The sequence below is a fragment of the Bolinopsis microptera genome, chromosome 2 (genome assembly GCF_026151205.1).
Source record: "Bolinopsis microptera isolate Bmic1 chromosome 2, MBARI_Bmic_1.0, whole genome shotgun sequence".
Classification (NCBI taxonomy): domain Eukaryota; kingdom Metazoa; phylum Ctenophora; class Tentaculata; order Lobata; family Bolinopsidae; genus Bolinopsis; species Bolinopsis microptera.
In genome coordinates this window covers 145,083-166,772 of record NC_087073.1, presented here as the reverse complement: position 1 = coordinate 166,772, position 21,690 = coordinate 145,083, and the positions used below count along the sequence as shown (strand labels likewise).

Sequence of the window (21,690 nt, the reverse complement as noted above, 5' to 3'; positions counted from 1 at the left end):
CTTAATATTGGGCCTGACTGTGGCCTCAATGTCGCTATGATATTTTGAGCCCAAGCGTTCTCGAAACTCTTTGAACCAAGCAGGATAATGATTAATTGACGATGTCAATTCATCTCAGCTCGGCGCGGCACAGTAGCGCATCGCGCTACAAGATAATGATATCTTAAAAGTCAGTCAGCGAGTTCGGATGGTATAATCTTGAACCATATTGTTCTGATATCATTCCTTAGAACTTGAGTATCAGTAATTACTATAAGAGTAATTAATCATCCAAATAAGACATTAAGACATTAAGACAGCAGCGTTTTTGAGCTTTTTATTTTATTTCAAAAGCATTCCAAGTAATTTATATAAGCGCATAGGCATAGCCATATTGATAATGATATATTTATTCTGAATACATTGTAAAAGATTTGATCTCTATTCACAATTCATGAAGTTTGAAGGAAACTACTGCAATGCGCGCAATTAGGGAGTGTGCTTTCAGTGGAGATATATTTATAACCTGCGCCTATGGAATGATTTGATAGCACTTAATGCGACACGTGCAGTTTTTTGGAAATCGCGCGCGCATACAATCGGACAATTTAGTTGCGTTCTGTTCTCTTTGCTTTCGTTGAAAGTTTTAATCACCAGTCATCAGTCATGCGCAACGTTGAGCCGCGATCTATGATCTACGTTTTTTTTTCAGTGCACAATTGTGAATTAATTTTATCGGTTTTATAGGATGGATACGTTTTCCGGACAAATGTTTTGCTATTCTCAGAACCAGTTTCATGTTCTGCACTTAATAGTTTACAAAATTAAACTCTATTTTCTGCTATTATAACTGTAAACGAATTATATCAATAGTCAATAGTTTATTAGGCAGACTAGTGGTCCCGTTTTTACTTTTTGACATTCTTCATATTTTGGGGTAATTTTGATGTTTCCAAACCACGAATGAAAAATATAATTACTATGTTCATTCTGGCGCATTTATATTATTGTATGAAACATTTCGATACAAAACACTGTAATATTTAGCAATAAATCAAAAAGGAAACACAATTAAATAATAGTAATACTTAGGTTAGTGGGTGAAATTATTTGCAAGTCATAATTGCTAGCTTAATATATTTGTACAAATGTCGCCTCAGTGGCGTAATTGGTTGATAGTCTTGGGCCTTTAACCCGGAGGTTGCGAGTTCGAATCCCGGTTGGGTCAAAATTTCGAAAATCGTCAATTATTTCATATGAAATCAATAGCCACACATTAAAGGCTTGTGTATACATGTTTCTGAAAAATAGAACTAGTCACCCACCAACGTTATTACACAGTAATATAAAATTTAATGCCGTATAATACGAGCAAAGCTACTCAGTTTACGTAACAAAGGTAACATGTGAGGTGTATCGTCTAATGTTCACCCTCCCGTGGGAATATAACAACAGAGCAGTAAACACGTGCTCTGGATAACATTAAGTAAAGTGAGTCAGGTCCTCCTCCTCACTGTACCTTCACTCTGTGCAGTACTATTACAGCTGGCCACTGAGCAGAATAACTAGCCCACTGTGACACACTGCAATCTTACTATCAGTGTTAACACATCTCCTATCAACACTGTCCTTAACTAGTGACATTACACTACTAGTGACATCAGTTACTATACCTATATCAGAATAATTTAATCCATCCGTAACACACAATCTATCTAATTCATTATTAAATACATGCATAATACTAGTAACATTGTAATCATTAAACACATGCATGACAGGTAATGTACCGTGTATGAAGTGTCCTGGTAATTGTGTAGGTAAAATCATATCTAATACATCAGGTATTTCTGAATATAATTCTCTTAATTGTTCTCGTATTACACATGAGATGTCTGATAAATCACATGTGTTTCTAAGGCTCATTGATAAACGTACCAACTGAGTGGATGATAGTTTGACATTTATCATTCTTAGTCTGTCAATTAATTCTGTTTACTCAAATTCCAATAACCCTGTGCCATGTCACATGCAACCATGACAGTGCACTCTAAAGATAACAACTTGTCCATCAGTACACTACACTCCTCAGTTGAGCTGATATACAATAACTCCTGTATATCATCAATAAATATGTGACAGTTGGTCACAGCACTGATTGTATCTATTAACTTCTGTACATCATAACGTGTTATCTCTACAATGATAACTTTACACTTACTCTCTGATATTAGAGTAACTAGTTCTGTGACGTCAGACATGCTGGTCTCTTGATATTCTACATCAGCATTCTTTAATGCACGCTGATAAAGCTGACAGTTGTTACCATCACCGCCGAATTTGAATAACACAACTTTATTGTCCTCATTAAGTTGTACAAGTTTGATTATTCGACCGCAAAGTATCACACTTTTCCCCGCTCCAGCGGGTCCATTAATCCACAACAGATTCTCGCTTGATTCGAACGCTTCATATTGTTCTACTGTCAGGTTCTCCACTTTAACGAAGTTTCTGATAACATCAGGAGCTGTTACAACTCCAGGATTCTGTACAGAATTCTTCCCTTTTTTTGGTAAAAATGTAAATTTTCCTGATTTGAGCCGTTCATCAATGTTTGATATGCAGTTTCCTAAACTACATTTCGATTTATCGCAGTTTTTATCGGTAGCCCAGATAGCAAGTAACATATTTCTAACTTTCTGAAAGGCATCATGATTAATTCTTGTATCTTGAGCTATTGTTGTGTTGTTATTCCACCAAAAACCAAAACTTGATAAGTCCTCGTCTGATGAGATGTCATCGCTGGAGATTTGTCTTTCTGTATCACTGGCTCCGAGAAAGCAGCCCCTCAAACAACTAAAAAACCGAGATAAATAATTTTGCTCTTCTTCAGGGCTGGTTTCTCTGATTTCTATTGATGTTCCTGCAGTTATGGGTTCCCTATTATTGTTATCGTTGATCTTGTTACCATCGACAATGTCCTCATGAAATATCACTGTTGATAATTCTGAATCGCTTAGCTGAAGTTTTGTATCTTCACTAGCCTGGAACTGTCCTTTAAATTGTTCACTGAAATTAGGATACGCAGTGAACTGACAGATAGTTGTGTCCTTGTCTATACATTGAATCAGATATTCTATCTTCTTTCTCTGCTCAACTGACTTTTTGAACGTACCAGATAATGCTCGGAAGTGCTCTTCCTTGTCAACCGCAACATCATCGATTTCAATGTGCGACATGTTCTTAACTTCGATTATAACAATGGAGCCTGGACATAAAATTAAAAAATCACATTCCCCTTCCTTATTCGACGAGTTCTTGCACCCTTTGCACGTCTTTTTGTCCCGCAAATGACTCTGATCACACAAACAATATTGGTGGTGCGTGAATTCAAAGTTATGAAGAACGACGATCTTACCGTCCGGTAATTTCTCCAATGCCCTATACACCATAACTTCGGCCTCATAATCAGACTGACGTTTTCGTTGGTCTCTGAAACCACTACTTTCCGGGTACCTGTCTATATACGTCTGATCTGGAGCTCTTGGCAGCATAGTGGGTCGTTTGTCATCAGAGGTGCAGAACTTGAGGAATATTTCTTGTCCGTTCTTTAAATAGTTGTCCATTGTTCAGCAAATCAAGATATTCTGAGATAAATTAAACTGTTATAAGTTTAAATTTTTACTTGTCGCAACAACCGGGATAAAGATAATTTTACACAGAATACACTTTAAAGCTATATGTAGTAATCATAATTTGTAAATGAGATGAGGCACCAGGTGTTCAGGATAAAGTACGGGTTTCATTTTGATTAAGAGGACTGGGGAGTTGTGAGTGGTTGAGTATTACGTACATATTATTACCTTAATATTGAAGATAAATGTTGATCTTTAGTAGGAAAATATCGGAAACGCAGCTTAATCTCTGACCGGACTCTGGTACCTAAAATATATTATCCTGTCAATTATTGCGAGCAATGTAGTTCATTTTTTGATAAGATTGGACTACTGATGTGTGATCTGGATTATTTTAAATTATTGTTTAGGATGAAGAATGAGGAGCCGTATAATAGGGATGACTATTAGTCTAGATTCAAGACTTATATTGGAATATCAACTTCAAGATCTTGTAAAACAGCCAAGTGCTAGTAAACATACATATTCTTACCTTGATATTCAAGATCGAGGTTGTTCTATTTCTAATTTAGAAAGAAATTGGAATACGCTGCTTGATCGCTGACCGGATTCTGGTACCTAAAATACAACATCTTGTTACTCACTGAGCACTGATACGAGCACTGATATGAGCAGGTTAATCATTTTGTGATTGAATATCATGCAATACAAATGCGAACATTAAATAACAGTTTTAACGAAATATGAGAATAACTCGTGTAATAGAATTTTGAAAATAATACAGAGAGGCTTTAAAAATGCCAACGAGGATGAAGAGTTGTAAATCAAAGAATTAACCTGAAGTGTGCACTAGGTTCCTCTCGGGAGTTAGCAGTGATTACACAGTTAGGAAGTAGATTGAATATCTCAGTACTGAAGCGTGTCTTCAAACAATATATTCTGTTTTCAACACTGCTGCCTGTAAATGTATGCGAACATAATGATCAGCCATTAAGTGTACATCTAATTAAAAGGAGATCGATTCTAATTTTATACATATATTATTATATCGCCCGATGGTATAGCGGGCTCCCGCTATATCAGCGGGCTGTAACAGCGGGCCGGGATATATCAGGTCTTCTAACTCGCGGGCTGCGAGGGCCTGCTGGTGCAAATATAGCCCGCTGGTGGATATACTATACATATTGCATGACGTTTTAACTCAGAATTTGACTCAACATATTTGATAACACCTACCAAATAAATATCGACGCTGCGGATAATTAAGTTGGTAAATCAGAGGAACACAATGAAAAAACAAGGGTTTACAGACTAGAGAGAACAGAGGGTTGATCACACGACATAATTAGATTATAGATGTAGAGTAATGTAATGAAATGGATGAGTCACCGGTCACGTGGTACTGTCACGTGGTGTCACGTGGTGTCACGTGGTACTGTCACGTGGTGTCACGTGGTGCGCTGCAATGAGTTTCAGGATATCATGTTACTCTGCAATCTCTGCTAGAATGTGGGTTCTACAAATAGCAGTAGTACTAAAAATTATGTCATCTTTAATCATGTTTTCTCACAACTGATCGTGGCCACGAGTTTATTATTATCAATTATGATGAATTGAAATCTTGCGTGAGTCAGATTGTTATGTACATCCTGAGCTGAGTTAATGCTGTTAAATCCTGTGTAGATGCTGTGTCAGTAGCTGTATCACTGCACGTGTAGCTAATCTACTGTTAAATCCTGTGTAGATGCTGTGTCAGTAGCTGTATCACGTGTAGCTAATCTGCTGTTAAATCCTGTGTAGATGCTGTGTCAGTAGCTGTATCACGTGTAGCTAATCTGCTGTTAAATCCTGTGTAGATGCTGTGTCAGTAGCTGTATCACGTGTAGCTAATCTGCTGTTAAATCCTGTGTAGATGCTGTGTCAGTATCTGTATCACGTGTAGCTAATCTGCTGTTAAATCCTGTGTAGATGCTGTGTCAGTAGCTGTATCACGTGTAGCTAATCTGCTGTTAAATCCTGTGTAGATGCTGTGTCAGTAGCTGTATCACGTGTAGCTAATCTGCTGTTAAATCCTGTGTAGATGCTGTGTCAGTAGCTGTATCACGTGTAGCTAATCTGCTGTTAAATCCTGTGTAGATGCTGTGTCAGTAGCTGTATCACGTGTAGCTAATCTGCTGTTAAATCCTGTGTAGATGCTGTGTCAGTAGCTGTATCACGTGTAGCTAATCTGCTGTTAAATCCTGTGTAGATGCTGTGTCAGTAGCTGTATCACGTGTAGCTAATCTGCTGTTAAATCCTGTGTAGATGCTGTGTCAGTAGCTGTATCACGTGTAGCTAATCTGCTGTTAAATCCTGTGTAGATGCTGTGTCAGTAGCTGTATCACGTGTAGCTAATCTGCTGTTAAATCCTGTGTAGATGCTGTGTCAGTAGCTGTATCACGTGTAGCTAATCTGCTGTTAAATCCTGTGTAGATGCTGTGTCAGTAGCTGTATCACGTGTAGCTAATCTGCTGTTAAATCCTGTGTAGATGCTGTGTCAGTAGCTGTATCACGTGTAGCTAATCTGCTGTTAAATCCTGTGTAGATGCTGTGTCAGTAGCTGTATCACGTGTAGCTAATCTGCTGTTAAATCCTGTGTAGATGCTGTGTCAGTAGCTGTATCACGTGTAGCTAATCTGCTGTTAAATCCTGTGTAGATGCTGTGTCAGTAGCTGTATCACGTGTAGCTAATCTGCTGTTAAATCCTGTGTAGATGCTGTGTCAGTAGCTGTATCACGTGTAGCTAATCTGCTGTTAAATCCTGTGTAGATGCTGTGTCAGTAGCTGTATCACGTGTAGCTAATCTGCTGTTAAATCCTGTGTAGATGCTGTGTCAGTAACTGTATCACGTGTAGCTAATCTGCTGTTAAATCCTGTGTAGATACTGTGTCAGTAGCTGTATCACGTGTAGCTAATCTGCTGTTAAATCCTGTGTAGATGCTGTGTCAGTAGCTGTATCACGTGTAGCTAATCTGCTGTTAAATCCTGTGTGGATGCTGTGTCAGTAGCTGTATCACGTGTAGCTAATCTGCTGCAGCTCATTTAATAGATAACGTATTCTACGTCTGATATTACACCAACCGAACCGTCAGTATTATTATTGCGAAACTCACTCCCCTACGTCATCACTACAAAGGTGAAATATTGATATGAAGAGAATTGTGAAATGAGTGCTTTTGCAGTGCCCAAGATGGCATTAGAGTTTACTTTAAGTTACAATGTTTGCTTATATACAGTGTATAATGTTGTTCTATAATAATACAATGTACATTCATGGTGTAGCCATTTACTTCGTTGGAAATCTCCAATTCTGGACAAGAATGGTATGGCAACTCCCAACAAATATTAAATGTTAATTATGCCTCGTTACGTATATCTACATAATGCAAGCGAGATGAATTATGCCTCGTTATGTATATCTACATAATGCAAGCGAGATGAATTATGCCTCGTTACGTATATCTACATAATGCAAGCGAGATGAATTATGCCTCGTTACGTATATCTACATAATGCAAGCGAGATGAATTATGCCTCGTTACGTATATCTACATAATGCAAGCGAGATGAATTATGCCTCGTTACGTATATCTACATAATGCAAGCGAGATGAATTATGCCTCGTTACGTATATCTACATAATGCAAGCGAGATGAATTATGCCTCGTTACGTATATCTACATAATGCAAGCGAGATGAATTATGCCTCGTTACGTATATCTACATAATGCAAGCGAGATGAATTATGCCTCGTTACGTATATCTACATAATGCAAGCGAGATGAATTATGCCTCGTTACGTATATCTACATAATGCAAGCGAGATGAATTATGCCTCATAGTTCAAGGGGGCTATATTTATGAGTCGCATTTGAACTTGATTTCTCTTGGAGAATTTCTCTTTAGACTCTTAACTTGCGAACAAATTGAAGCAGCAAACTTTAGGCTAGAAACTTTATTGAATTGAAATAATCATTCCACGTAACAACGTCTTCTTCAGTTCTGTAATAAAATTGTTAAACATGTGTAAAAATTAACGACGGAAAGAAATTTAAAATAACATTAAAACAAAAACAGAGAAATAAAATTTACGAAATATGACCCAAAAATGTAATTGCAAAAAATGTCAAAACAACAAAAAATACGACAAGAAGAAATGTAAGCTAATACAACTAAATACTGTACTACTCATGATACTAAACTAATTAGTAAACGTAAAACTGGTTGTTCAGAATTCACAGTTCATGTGTAAAAACTAATGATAAAATCAGCACTTAAGCAACGATAACTCGGTTGTCATGGTTACTATCCAAGATAGTCCTATCAATACAAAAATTACTAGTTAATTAACATCGACTAAATATTTGTACAAATAACTCAACTCAGAACGATCATTCATTTCAGGACTTAATCTCAATATATACATCGCTTCTACAATCTTTCTACGAACAGTTTTACTCTGTAAATCAAGTAACTTAAAAGATAAAACTGGGGTTCGGTTAGGATGTAGAGATGCGTAGTGCTGTCCAACCCCATTCTCTGGATGTGCTCTAGGATTCCTAGCAGCCTGTCTGTGCTCCATCAGACGAGCATGCAGGCTTCTCTCAGTTTCCCCACAGTATCTCTTACCACATAACTCGCAAGTAACTAAGTAAATAGCTCCTTTTGTTGAGCATGTTGTTCCTGTGAGTCTAGGGCAGATCTCACAATTGTTAGGGTTACCAAGGTCACAAGTCTTCTTATCCAGTGGACGAGAGCGGCAGAAGATGTCCTGTAACTTCTTACCAGGTGTAAAAATAACTCTGATGGGGAGTTTGTTAGATTTGATGTAGTTGCGAATCTTATTACAAACTGTTCCAGAGATGAATGGTAAGGTGAGTGGGACAGAGTCAGGTGTGGTTTGACGTCTTCTCCTAGTCCTCCTGTTCCTTGCGTTATGACTCAGAGGTTGGTGTCCATTTTTCTTTAAGAGATCATCAATGATCTTAACTGAATGATCGAGTTCCTGGGGTCCTGAGGAAGCAATGGTGGCATTACGGTAGAAGTTCTTCTTACACTCCTCCTTCACTGAGTCCGGGTGGTGTGACTTCTGGTGTAATGTTATCCCCTTGTTCTGGGTTTTCCTGTAGAATCTGTGGTGCACTTTTCCTTCCTCATCGATCCGGATTTCCGTACTCAGGAACGGGACAAAATCCGCAGGGGTAGACGGGAACTCGATCTCCCACTTGATTCTGTTATCGGGATCCTGGTCGGCTATGCGTTGTAACATATCCAGTGCTTCTTCTCTGGATTTGGCTAAGGAACCAGCATCATCTACATACCGTTTGTATAAGAACCGAACAGGGTTACTGATGTAATAACTGTCTAAATATATACTATTACGCTCGAATTTCCACATTCTAATAATCGCTACAGGAGGGGATGGTCTACAACCCATGAATAAACCTAAAAGTTGTTTATAAAGTCTCCCATTAAATGTAAAATAAGAATTCGTCAAAACTACTGTAAAGATACCTCTAATTTCTGATAAACTTAAACAATACGTACTTAACTTACTCCAATGTTCTTCTGCAAATTCAATAACTGTCTCAATACACTCATTGATATTCAAATTCGTATACAAAGCTGATACATCCGCTGTAAAGAACTGTAAACCTTTAAGTTCACTCTCTGGTAGCCTACAGAGGATGTCCAGGTGGCTGTAGATATCGTACATATGAGTAGGTACTTCTCTCAACAAAGGACTGATAATGTCGGTAACTAACCAAGCCAACTTCTCTGTAGGTGAGCCACAACACGATACGATTGGTCTAACTTTCATATCCTCCAAGTTGATACGAGAGTAGTCAGTATCAGGTGGGAACTTGTGTGTCTTCACCAGGGTGTACATAGTAGGTAATGTAGAGTACGAGCTAATAAATAAATCCTCAATACGTGAGTCTAATTCCATATGGTTACTGCAAATAGTCCGCCACAACCTATTACACTCTGATTCAATATCTGCACATTTCTTGTTAATTTGATTCTGATACGTTATAGGAGTAGGTCGTTGAACAGGTCTGCGTACTCCGTAACTCGAACGGGTGGGCTCTACCCATTCGTAGACTCCAGAAGTGCTCTTGTTCAGGTGTTCGATCGTTAGCGTCCGGTACGTATCAACACTAGTCACGACAAAACTAGTGTTGATACGTACCGGACGCTAACGATCGAACACCTGAACAAGAGCACTTCTGGAGTCTACGAATGGGTAGAGCCCACCCGTTCGAGTTACGGAGTACGCAGACCTGTTCAACGACCTACTCCTATAACGTATCAGAATCAAATTAACAAGAAATGTGCAGATATTGAATCAGAGTGTAATAGGTTGTGGCGGACTATTTGCAGTAACCATATGGAATTAGACTCACGTATTGAGGATTTATTTATTAGCTCGTACTCTACATTACCTACTATGTACACCCTGGTGAAGACACACAAGTTCCCACCTGATACTGACTACTCTCGTATCAACTTGGAGGATATGAAAGTTAGACCAATCGTATCGTGTTGTGGCTCACCTACAGAGAAGTTGGCTTGGTTAGTTACCGACATTATCAGTCCTTTGTTGAGAGAAGTACCTACTCATATGTACGATATCTACAGCCACCTGGACATCCTCTGTAGGCTACCAGAGAGTGAACTTAAAGGTTTACAGTTCTTTACAGCGGATGTATCAGCTTTGTATACGAATTTGAATATCAATGAGTGTATTGAGACAGTTATTGAATTTGCAGAAGAACATTGGAGTAAGTTAAGTACGTATTGTTTAAGTTTATCAGAAATTAGAGGTATCTTTACAGTAGTTTTGACGAATTCTTATTTTACATTTAATGGGAGACTTTATAAACAACTTTTAGGTTTATTCATGGGTTGTAGACCATCCCCTCCTGTAGCGATTATTAGAATGTGGAAATTCGAGCGTAATAGTATATATTTAGACAGTTATTACATCAGTAACCCTGTTCGGTTCTTATACAAACGGTATGTAGATGATGCTGGTTCCTTAGCCAAATCCAGAGAAGAAGCACTGGATATGTTACAACGCATAGCCGACCAGGATCCCGATAACAGAATCAAGTGGGAGATCGAGTTCCCGTCTACCCCTGCGGATTTTGTCCCGTTCCTGAGTACGGAAATCCGGATCGATGAGGAAGGAAAAGTGCACCACAGATTCTACAGGAAAACCCAGAACAAGGGGATAACATTACACCAGAAGTCACACCACCCGGACTCAGTGAAGGAGGAGTGTAAGAAGAACTTCTACCGTAATGCCACCATTGCTTCCTCAGGACCCCAGGAACTCGATCATTCAGTTAAGATCATTGATGATCTCTTAAAGAAAAATGGACACCAACCTCTGAGTCATAACGCAAGGAACAGGAGGACTAGGAGAAGACGTCAAACCACACCTGACTCTGTCCCACTCACCTTACCATTCATCTCTGGAACAGTTTGTAATAAGATTCGCAACTACATCAAATCTAACAAACTCCCCATCAGAGTTATTTTTACACCTGGTAAGAAGTTACAGGACATCTTCTGCCGCTCTCGTCCACTGGATAAGAAGACTTGTGACCTTGGTAACCCTAACAATTGTGAGATCTGCCCTAGACTCACAGGAACAACATGCTCAACAAAAGGAGCTATTTACTTAGTTACTTGCGAGTTATGTGGTAAGAGATACTGTGGGGAAACTGAGAGAAGCCTGCATGCTCGTCTGATGGAGCACAGACAGGCTGCTAGGAATCCTAGAGCACATCCAGAGAATGGGGTTGGACAGCACTACGCATCTCTACATCCTAACCGAACCCCAGTTTTATCTTTTAAGTTACTTGATTTACAGAGTAAAACTGTTCGTAGAAAGATTGTAGAAGCGATGTATATATTGAGATTAAGTCCTGAAATGAATGATCGTTCTGAGTTGAGTTATTTGTACAAATATTTAGTCGATGTTTAACTAGTAATTTTTGTATTGATAGGACTATCTTGGATAGTAACCATGACAACCGAGTTATCGTTGCTTAAGTGCTGATTTTATCATTAGTTTTTACACATGAACTGTGAATTCTGAACAACCAGTTTTACGTTTACTAATTAGTTTAGTATCATGAGTAGTACAGTATTTAGTTGTATTAGCTTACATTTCTTCTTGTCGTATTTTTTGTTGTTTTGACATTTTTTGCAATTACATTTTTGGGTCATATTTCGTAAATTTTATTTCTCTGTTTTTGTTTTAATGTTATTTTAAATTTCTTTCCGTCGTTAATTTTTACACATGTTTAACAATTTTATTACAGAACTGAAGAAGACGTTGTTACGTGGAATGATTATTTCAATTCAATAAAGTTTCTAGCCTAAAGTTTGCTGCTTCAATTTGTTCGCAAGTTAAGAGTCTAAAGAGAAATTCTCCAAGAGAAATCGAATTATGCCTCGTTACGTATATCTACATAATGCAAGCGAGATGAATTATGCCTCGTTACGTATATCTACATAATGCAAGCGAGATGAATTATGCCTCGTTACCTATATCTACATAATGCAAGCGAGATGAATTATGCCTCGTTACGTATATCTACATAATGCAAGCGAGATGAATTATGCCTCGTTACGTATATCTACATAATGCAAGCGAGATGAATTATGCCTGGTTACGTATATCTACATAATGCAAGCGAGATGAATTATGCCTCGTTACGTATATCTACATAATGCAAGCGAGATGAATTATGCCTCGTTACGTATATCTACATAATGCAAGCGAGATGAATTATGCCTGGTTACGTATATCTACATAATGCAAGCGAGATGAATTATGCCTCGTTACGTATATCTACATAATGCAAGCGAGATGAATTATGCCTCGTTACGTATATCTACATAATGCAAGCGAGATGAATTATGCCTCGTTACGTATATCTACATAATGCAAGCGAGATGAATTATGCCTCGTTACGTATATCTACATAATGCAAGCGAGATGAATTATGCCTCGTTACGTATATCTACATAATGCAAGCGAGATGAATTATGCCTCGTTACGTATATCTACATAATGCAAGTGAGATGAATTATGCCTCGTTACGTATATCTACATAATGCAAGCGAGATGAATTATGGATCGTTACGTATATCTACATAATGCAAGCGAGATGAATTATGCCTCGTTACGTATATCTACATAATGCAAGCGAGATGAATTATGCCTCGTTACGTATATCTACATATAACAATACAATGACTCTTTATGGACACGAAAAAAGCTCGCTGTATATGCTACAATTCTCGAAGTATCCTTCAATTCTAGGAATTGAAAAAATGTCTGTCCTTTCAGAGCAATTGAACTAACAGTAGCAATACGACGAACACGATAACTGCCTACAAATACACTAATAAACGGTCAATGCCCGGAAATTTCTCACAGTTAGCCAAGGTCGAACACAGCACTAAGCAGGGTGGGGCACAAGGAGCGATTAGGGCACAACAATGAGTCTTATCTAAAACAAATAATATGAGAAGGAAGACTATGTCGTCTAAATTCTATAAAACGTTTACAAACCTGATAACTTGGGGTTGAGGAGAGAGTCTTCAGAAGATAGATACCAGTTAGAAAGTAGTTGCTCGAATAAGTTGTTGTGATCCTGTACTTCTTATCACTGAAATTCTCCGCGTGAGTTTTTTATTTTACAGCTTTACAATAGGACGCGGGCAGTCGTATTCTAAAATGGTACTAACTCAGATGTCCCTCACATAAATCGAGGAATTAATTAACTGATATTAAGTAGGTAATTAACTAATCAAGAACAGCCCCGTAGCCAAGATAATCTGCCATGGCAGGCGAGTCCGGCCGGACAGCTAGGGGACGTAGAAGGAAACATTTTGAGAAAATTTAAGAATATTTCCACGTTATCCTGCATTATCCACGTTATCCTGCATTTTGCCTTAGCTTTTTGAAAAAAAAAGTCGGAAACTGCCAGCTGTTCTGACATTTGTAAACTTTAAGAAGGCTTTCTACAGTGTACATCGTGGGAAAATGTTCAAGATTCTATAGGCTTACGGCATTCCAGTCAAAATCGTACAGCTTATACGGCTTATGTACGAGAAGACAACGGCCAAAGTCCTAATATAACTCCAGACGGAGAGACTGTTGTTCGAGGTACTAGCAGGTGTGTTACAGGGTGAAACCTTAGCACCTTACCTTTTTGCAATAGTCATCGACTACTGTATGAGGCAAGCCATAGGTGATGATGCGGAGCGACTTGGACTCACTCTCGAACGTTAAAAAAGCAGAAGAGTGGGGCCCAAGATCATCACCGATGTGGACGTTGCAGATGATATACCACTTATTTCTGAGGACATGGACAAGGCCAACTAGTTCCTCAGTTCCTGCTCCGAGTAGAATCGCGGCGGCAGCGAGCGTATGGCTACACTTAAACGAAGGCAAGAGGATGATGATTAATCACTCTACACTCGACTGTCACGTGACTTTTTCAACCCGTTCTCTAGCTGGCCCTGAACGACTATTCGAAACCCTAACAGTAACCCTCTTATCTGATCCCAACCCTAACCCTAACCCAATCCCTAACAAAAGCATATGCTGAAACCCTAACCGAACGAGAAATTCGACTAACTTCCTTATACGCACGGTCATATACTCGCAGCTACAGCTTGTTTTACGGATACTATACACTGTGTATAACTGATCAACGATATGCCGACAGTAGCAGAACGTTTCAAATTTGACTTAGTAGAGACCGATGGACAAAAGTTCCTACTTGATACCGTGAAACAGTGTAAAGTCGATTGTGTTCAAGAACTAAATCATGAGAGCGTGAACAAAATTGGTAACAAGGGGGATTTAGCGGCAAAGTTTTTGCAAGCCATGCAGCTCATTGAGAGACAGCATAACATGATCATAAATCAGAGGGTACACGTTAGTCAGTATCAGTCCGGTATGATACAGCTGCAGGACCAAGTTATAAAACTACAGGAGCAACTATTATCTGCAAAAGAAGGACTTTCTAAGGCGATAGAGTTTAACGAACATCTCAAGACTGAGTTTTTTGAGGGTGTTCAGAAAGAAGTCAGTTCAGTTAAACAAAGTTTTAGCGATGTGGTGAAATCCGGTAGTATCGAGAACTCAGCTGCGATTTCTACAGAATCCATTAAATCAGTTGCCAAGCAAATTGCTTTGGAGGAGGAGTTGGGTAGGAACATCATGGTCTTTGGGCTATGCGAGGAGGTCAATGAGGAGATCAATACAAAAGTCGCTGAAGTATTGGAATCATTGGGAGAGAAACCCCGAGTTGAGGCTTGTAGAATCGGCAAGAAATCACCGTCAGCTGCAAGACCGGTTAAAGTTTCCTTTTCCAGTTCTTCGATTGTGCAACAAATACTGAAGAAGTCGAGTAAACTGTGCGGAACAGAGAGATTTAAGAGGGTGTTCCTAGCTCCAGATCGTACAGCAGAAGAGAGAGCTCAGCGTAAAGAACTTGTCCTAGAGCTAAAAAGAAGAGCTGGTATTGAGAAGGACAAAAAACTCTTCATTCGTGAAGGGAAGATTTGTAGCCTTGAGAGGCAAAAATGAGTTTCTAAATATTTTTCGTGTTGTGAGCAAATCAAAAAGTTTAGCTCTATGAGTATTTGTCTTCTGTGTGCTTAGTTTTTGTCGAAGGATCTAACCTTTTTATTTCACTTATACAAAACTGTATAGTTTTCAAGGGATTAATCTGGTTTTAGGCGAATCTTGTTCAGAGATCGCTGTTTCATTACTCTTAGTCAGCTGGTGCAGCCTTTATACATGTATATTTACAATTTTAAATTGCTGTTCAATATCTATTTTTAGTAAACATTAACTGGGGTAGTAAAACCCAGTTCCCAATCTAATCTAATCACGTGATCAAGACAGTTTTTCGCCAATATCTTGGCAGGGGAGCATTTTAACCCTATGTCATGGGGTGTGATTCTGAATCAACGTCCGAAAATACATCGATTCAAGCTGTTTTCAACTGTCGGGGGCCCTTTAAGAACAATCTCGAAGATCGACTGATTTAGCACGCTCAAAGGCAAGACCAAGGTTATGACATTGAAATTTGAATATGGAGGATCGATCTAGCGACCTCTAAAGCATGAGGTGCCCTACAATGTAAGTTACATAGAACAGATAGGGAGATAAGGGTTAGAAAGGGAAAAGCATGGGGTGCCCTACATAGACTGAAGGATATTTGGAAATTCAAACCCTGAAAGAGCCTTAAAGCGATCGTCATCATTTAAAATCGATTTATTTTAATTTACGTTCATGACCGCTTATACGCCCTGTTACAACATGCTTCTCAATTCCCACCAGCATAGAGGTCCCAAAATAGTTCACACACCGAGTTAGAGCGCTCCGTATCGATTTCAAAGCCACGCAATGAGGAGGCATGGAGAGGTTATGTCTGGCCGGGGGCAATCACTTAACGTGTATAAACAGTGTAAACAGATTACTAAATCATCGCATATCTCCAGTTGTGGTTGTTTGTTTTGTTCCGGGTTTTGACCTGAGTGTACTGTAGAGACGATTTTCTGTTCATTTCTCCAGTAATAATTGGCATAAACCATCGTTATGTTTTCTTTCTATTTTTTGGCGGATAAATCAGAAACTAGGCATTTGCTTTTCAATTGTAGTGACTACTGTATTAGTTTACGAGTTTTCTCACAGCAGGACTGTTTTCTTTCGTGCTTTTTCAATGTAATATCGGGTCAACTTCAAGGTTAACAGTATCTACCGTATTTTCTTTGTACATACAACTTGCCGTGTTAACATTAACAATATCTACCGTACTTTTGATGTGGTACCGTGTAAGAAGTACCTACAGCATGGCCAGAAGAGGATTATCGACATTTTTATCCAGAATTACAGCCGGGTTCAGATCACCCAAGTGATAACGAATGGGTCGACCCTCCAGCATATGAAAGTGACGAGGACCTGGAGCTACCCGAGTCTGACAACTCTCTGTACGCTAACATAAATCAAGACAGGCTTCATCGTCCCGTTGAAGAGTGGTGTTCATGCGGGGAATGCAAGCTGATGGACACAGAGAAGGAGCACGTTTGCTGCAACGAATCGCATTTCATTACTGCGCATCGAGGAGAGCATCGGTGCATCAGCCAGGTTGGGATGTTTAAAGAACTTGTCGTCAGTGAGGATGGACTAGTTTACAGTAGGTACATGTATTCAATGAACATTACAGACCCTGATAAAAGAGATAGGTTTCTCAAGAAGAAGTTGAACCAAAAGGAACTACGCTTCATGGCATATAGAACCTTTATCAATATGCTATCATGTCGAGATTTCGATAGGAATGTGAGGTATATTTTGCCTGCATGTGTTGTCAGCCAAAGCAGGGCAAAGTTTCCGAATGAAAACGGAGAACCCTACACAGGCTACGTTTCGCTCAAGTCGAAAGATGGGCAATCGTTGCCCTAGACATTGTAATATTACATTGTATTATCAAATTAGTAATTACGTTGTCAATAACAGTACCAGAACAATAGGAAAATGTACTTTTCCTGAAAAAAAAGTATTGACATTTCTTTTTCTTAAATTTCTGATATAATGTTCCGTATTGGCATGCTTGTTTACAGTAATGAAATGCAATTATTATTCACCGCTTCCAGCCGTAGTATTGTGTTGTGAAGTATGTGTTGGCCCGACTCCAGTGAAATCGATGCCTCCTCATTTCGTAATACCGCTCTCGCGTGCGTGTTACTCCGGGTCTATTTACGTGCTACAGGGAGGGGTGGCGGAATTCTAAATTTAACCTACTTGTAGGATGTTGTATCGGCTACAAGCTAACTCTAAAAATTTGCAATTTTTTTCGGGTGCCCAAATGACAACCATCGCTTTAAGATTAAATTGTTCATAGCGGCTTGTGATCAGTATGCAGTACTGCTCTACGGATCAGAAACCTGGAAACTGACGAAGGCTCAAGAGAAAAGTTTGGACGGGACATACACAAAGATGCTGCGTATGGCGCTGGGTATCTCATGGAAGAACAAGGTCAGCAATATAACTTTGTATGGTAGCCTACCAAGGCATCAGTTATTCAATTATGTAATTGACTGACGCCGAGTAGGGTTACGAAGCAGGAGATTAAAAATGGCAGGACACTGCATCAGACATCCTAAGCTACTTGCTAGTGATTTAGTCTTATGGGAACCTATGCATGGTAGAGCACAGCAAGGCCGACCAAGACAAAGCTACTTGTCTATGTTACTGAAGGAAGTTGTGACAAACTCTAAAGAGGAACTGCGAACCCTGATGCGGGACAGGAATATATATGGATGGGGTTATCTGGCGCTTCGCCAAGTTCCTGCCTTAATCTTATTGCTGGCTACGTGGCTGATCAAGAACCAATAATTGTGGGAGAAAGATTGAGATTTGAGCTGTCTAGATACTGAGTATCTTATCGCTTTAAAATAGCGTGCTGGCAGTCGTATTCTTAAATGGTATTGGCACTTACTTAGAAATAGATGTCCCTTAAATTAATCAGCATATTTATTAATTAAAAAGTAATATAAAAGAAAGATTAAGTTGTTTTGTAAAACATTCACAAACCTGATATTTGATAACCTGGGGTAGGACGAAGTCTTCACAAGGTCAAAATAGATTAGTTAGGAATAAGGAAACAGGTTTCTTCTCAAAATCGTTTTTCAAAGTTTCTTGAAACTCAGTCACTGAAAACATTTTCAATCAAAAATTATTGAAAAAGGTGTACCAGAAGTTATACTTATAACATGTAAAATCCGGATTGGAGTATTGTTTATGAGTCGCCTGGTTGCGACTAATTGTATAAATTTGTATTGATCCCGTTTGAAGTTATAACGGCTGTACATGTAAAGTGTAAGTGTCCCAGGCCCCCAAATTGCCCACAAACACATAACTTTACTGGGCGTAAAGTCCCTATTATTGGAGATGTAAATTGTTAGTGCTCCAGGCCCCAGCTATGCCAGGTGAAAATCTATATTAAATCACGGTACTTTCCAGTATCAGCCATAATAACCCAACTGAGACTAATATAACATCTGCATTGTATTGGTAATTTATATTATGTAGTAAGTTTTTTTTTTACACGAAAAGAAAAGAAACAGTACTAACTACCCCGAGTTTAGCTGAATTTAGCTAAACTCGGGGTAGTAAGTAGCTGAATTTAGCTGAGTTTTATAACTTAAGAAAGTCTCTTTACTATAAATATTCCACGTACCTGCCAAGAAGTATAAGTGTCTCGTCAACAAAGATGCGTCGATTAAAACAAGCTAACAAATCTGGCCAGGTTTAGTGTGAGCTTACAAAGACAAGAGATCGAGAATAAGAAATAAGTCACAACGTGCTGACCAACCAACGATTTGGATGTAGATTACTGGCATTCCAGAGTACATGATTAAATGCGTCACGTGCACTTCACGTGACCCGTCCGACAGCTCAGAATAGCGAGTTTAGTGTCAGCAGGTAAGGTAACGTGATGTGTAACGTGACATTTCATTAGATCACGGCGGTATTATATTACCTACCTACACGGAGCTGAGAGTACTAAACACCTATCTAGCTGGCGAGTATTAGCCTGTAGCAGACCGGAATTGAGCCCTGTAATTTGTAGGTAATTGTTGGTGTGTAGCTGAGCTGCTCATATCGCATAATACAATTAAACTGTGTCACAAAGTTAGGGGTTTTGTGACAATCTAAGGATTTGTAGTGACAAAGCAAAAACTTGACAAATCATTTGGAGCAATGAGTTGTATATAAGTGACGTACGCTGCTGCAAGCTGCTGACACCTCGACAAAAGCTTCTCACGCTATTGTGCTTTTTATGGAGAAATACGTCAGCAGCGTTTTTGAGCTTGTTATTCTCTTTCAAAAGTATTCCAAGTGATTTGTATAAGTGCATATATTGACTCTGAATACATAGCAAAATAATTTTCCTCGATTCATGAAGTTTGAAAGAAGTTACAGCAATGCGCGCAATTTGGGGAGTGTGCTTTTGGCGGAGATATAATATGCAAGCCTCTTGATTATATAAACTGCGCCTATACGTATAAGTGACATGACGCTGCTGCAAGCTGCTGAAACTCTTTAAGTTTATTGCGTGAGACAAATTAGAATGAGGGAAGCTAGACTTCCCATAAACGTTGGATAACGTGCCGGACAACGCTCATTATATAGACCACCGTATTGCAGACTGCAGAGTTATGTCTATCTTGTTTGTTAGTTTGTTCGTTATTATTTGTAACTGCTGAATGTTTAATGTGGTGGAGTGATACCTGTCAAGTCATCACTTATTACTCAATATAATACAGTGTTCTATATATTACTCAATATACTACTATACTACTATACTATATATTACTCAATATACTACTATACTACTATACTATATATTACTCAATATACTACTATACTACTATACTATATATTACTCAATATACTACTATACTACTATACTATATATTACTCAATATACTACTATACTACTATACTATATATTACTCAATATACTACTATACTACTATACTATATATTACTCAATATACTACTATACTACTATACTATATATTACTCAATATACTACTATACTACTATACTATATATTACTCAATATACTACTATACTACTATACTATATATTACTCAATATACTACTATACTACTATACTATATATTACTCAATATACTACTATACTACTATACTATATATTACTCAATATACTACTATACTACTATACTATATATTACTCAATATACTACTATACTACTATACTATATATTACTCAATATACTACTATACTACTATACTATATATTACTCAATATACTACTATACTACTATACTATATATTACTCAATATAATACAGTGTTCTATATATTACTCAATATAATACAGTGTTCTATATATTACTCAATATACTACTATACTACTATACTATATATTACTCAATATACTACTATACTACTATACTATATATTACTCAATATACTACTATACTACTATACTATATATTACTCAATATACTACTATACTACTATACTATATATTACTCAATATACTACTATACTACTATACTATATATTACTCAATATACTACTATACTACTATACTATATATTACTCAATATACTACTATACTACTATACTATATATTACTCAATATGCTACTATACTACTATACTATATATTACTCAATATACTACTATACTACTATACTATATATTACTCAATATACTACTATACTACTATACTATATATTACTCAATATACTACTATACTACTATACTATATATTACTCAATATACTACTATACTACTATACTATATATTACTCAATATACTACTATACTACTATACTATATATTACTCAATATACTACTATACTACTATACTATATATTACTCAATATACTACTATACTACTATACTATATATTACTCAATATACTACTATACTACTATACTATATATTACTCAATATACTACTATACTACTATACTATATATTACTCAATATACTACTATACTACTATACTATATATTACTCAATATACTACTATACTACTATACTATATATTACTCAATATACTACTATACTACTATACTATATATTACTCAATATACTACTATACTACTATACTATATATTACTCAATATACTACTATACTACTATACTATATATTACTCAATATACTACTATACTACTATACTATATATTACTCAATATACTACTATACTACTATACTATATATTACTCAATATAATACAGTGTTCTATATATTACTCAATATACTACTATACTTCTATACTATATATTACTCAATATACTACTATACTACTATACTATATATTACTCAATATACTACTATACTACTATACTATATATTACTTAATATACTACTATACTACTATACTATATATTACTCAATATACTACTATACTACTATACTATATATTACTCAATATACTACTATACTACTATA

The 21,690-nt window shown here is 37.5% G+C and overlaps 1 protein-coding gene across 4 annotated transcripts; it reads right to left on the bottom strand.

The window, feature by feature from the left end:
- Positions 1-813: 813 nt before the first annotated feature.
- Positions 814-19,078, bottom strand: LOC134826521 (uncharacterized). 4 transcript variants are annotated; one of them, XM_063838909.1, is made up of 7 exons: positions 18,935-19,078; positions 18,289-18,407; positions 13,249-13,345; positions 4,452-4,572; positions 4,147-4,232; positions 3,843-3,921; positions 814-3,626 (listed from the first exon to the last, which is right to left on the bottom strand). In XM_063838909.1, the coding sequence occupies exon 7, from the start codon at positions 3,603-3,605 to the stop codon at positions 1,965-1,967; it is 1,641 nt and encodes a 546-aa protein (XP_063694979.1). In that variant the 5' UTR covers positions 3,606-3,626; positions 3,843-3,921; positions 4,147-4,232; positions 4,452-4,572; positions 13,249-13,345; positions 18,289-18,407; positions 18,935-19,078; the 3' UTR covers positions 814-1,964. The 4 variants fall into 4 exon arrangements, with proteins under 4 accessions (XP_063694979.1, XP_063694980.1, XP_063694981.1 ...); XM_063838910.1 differs by having other exon boundaries at positions 13,249-13,330; positions 18,279-18,407; positions 18,935-19,067; XM_063838911.1 differs by lacking the exon at positions 18,289-18,407 and having other exon boundaries at positions 18,935-19,067.
- Between the last annotated feature and the right edge of the window lie 2,612 nt (positions 19,079-21,690).

Bases quoted from the DNA above. Each gene is read 5' to 3' on its own strand.
- LOC134826521 (XM_063838909.1), bottom strand. From the start codon at position 3,605: ATGGACAACTATTTAAAGAACGGACAAGAAATATTCCTCAAGTTCTGC.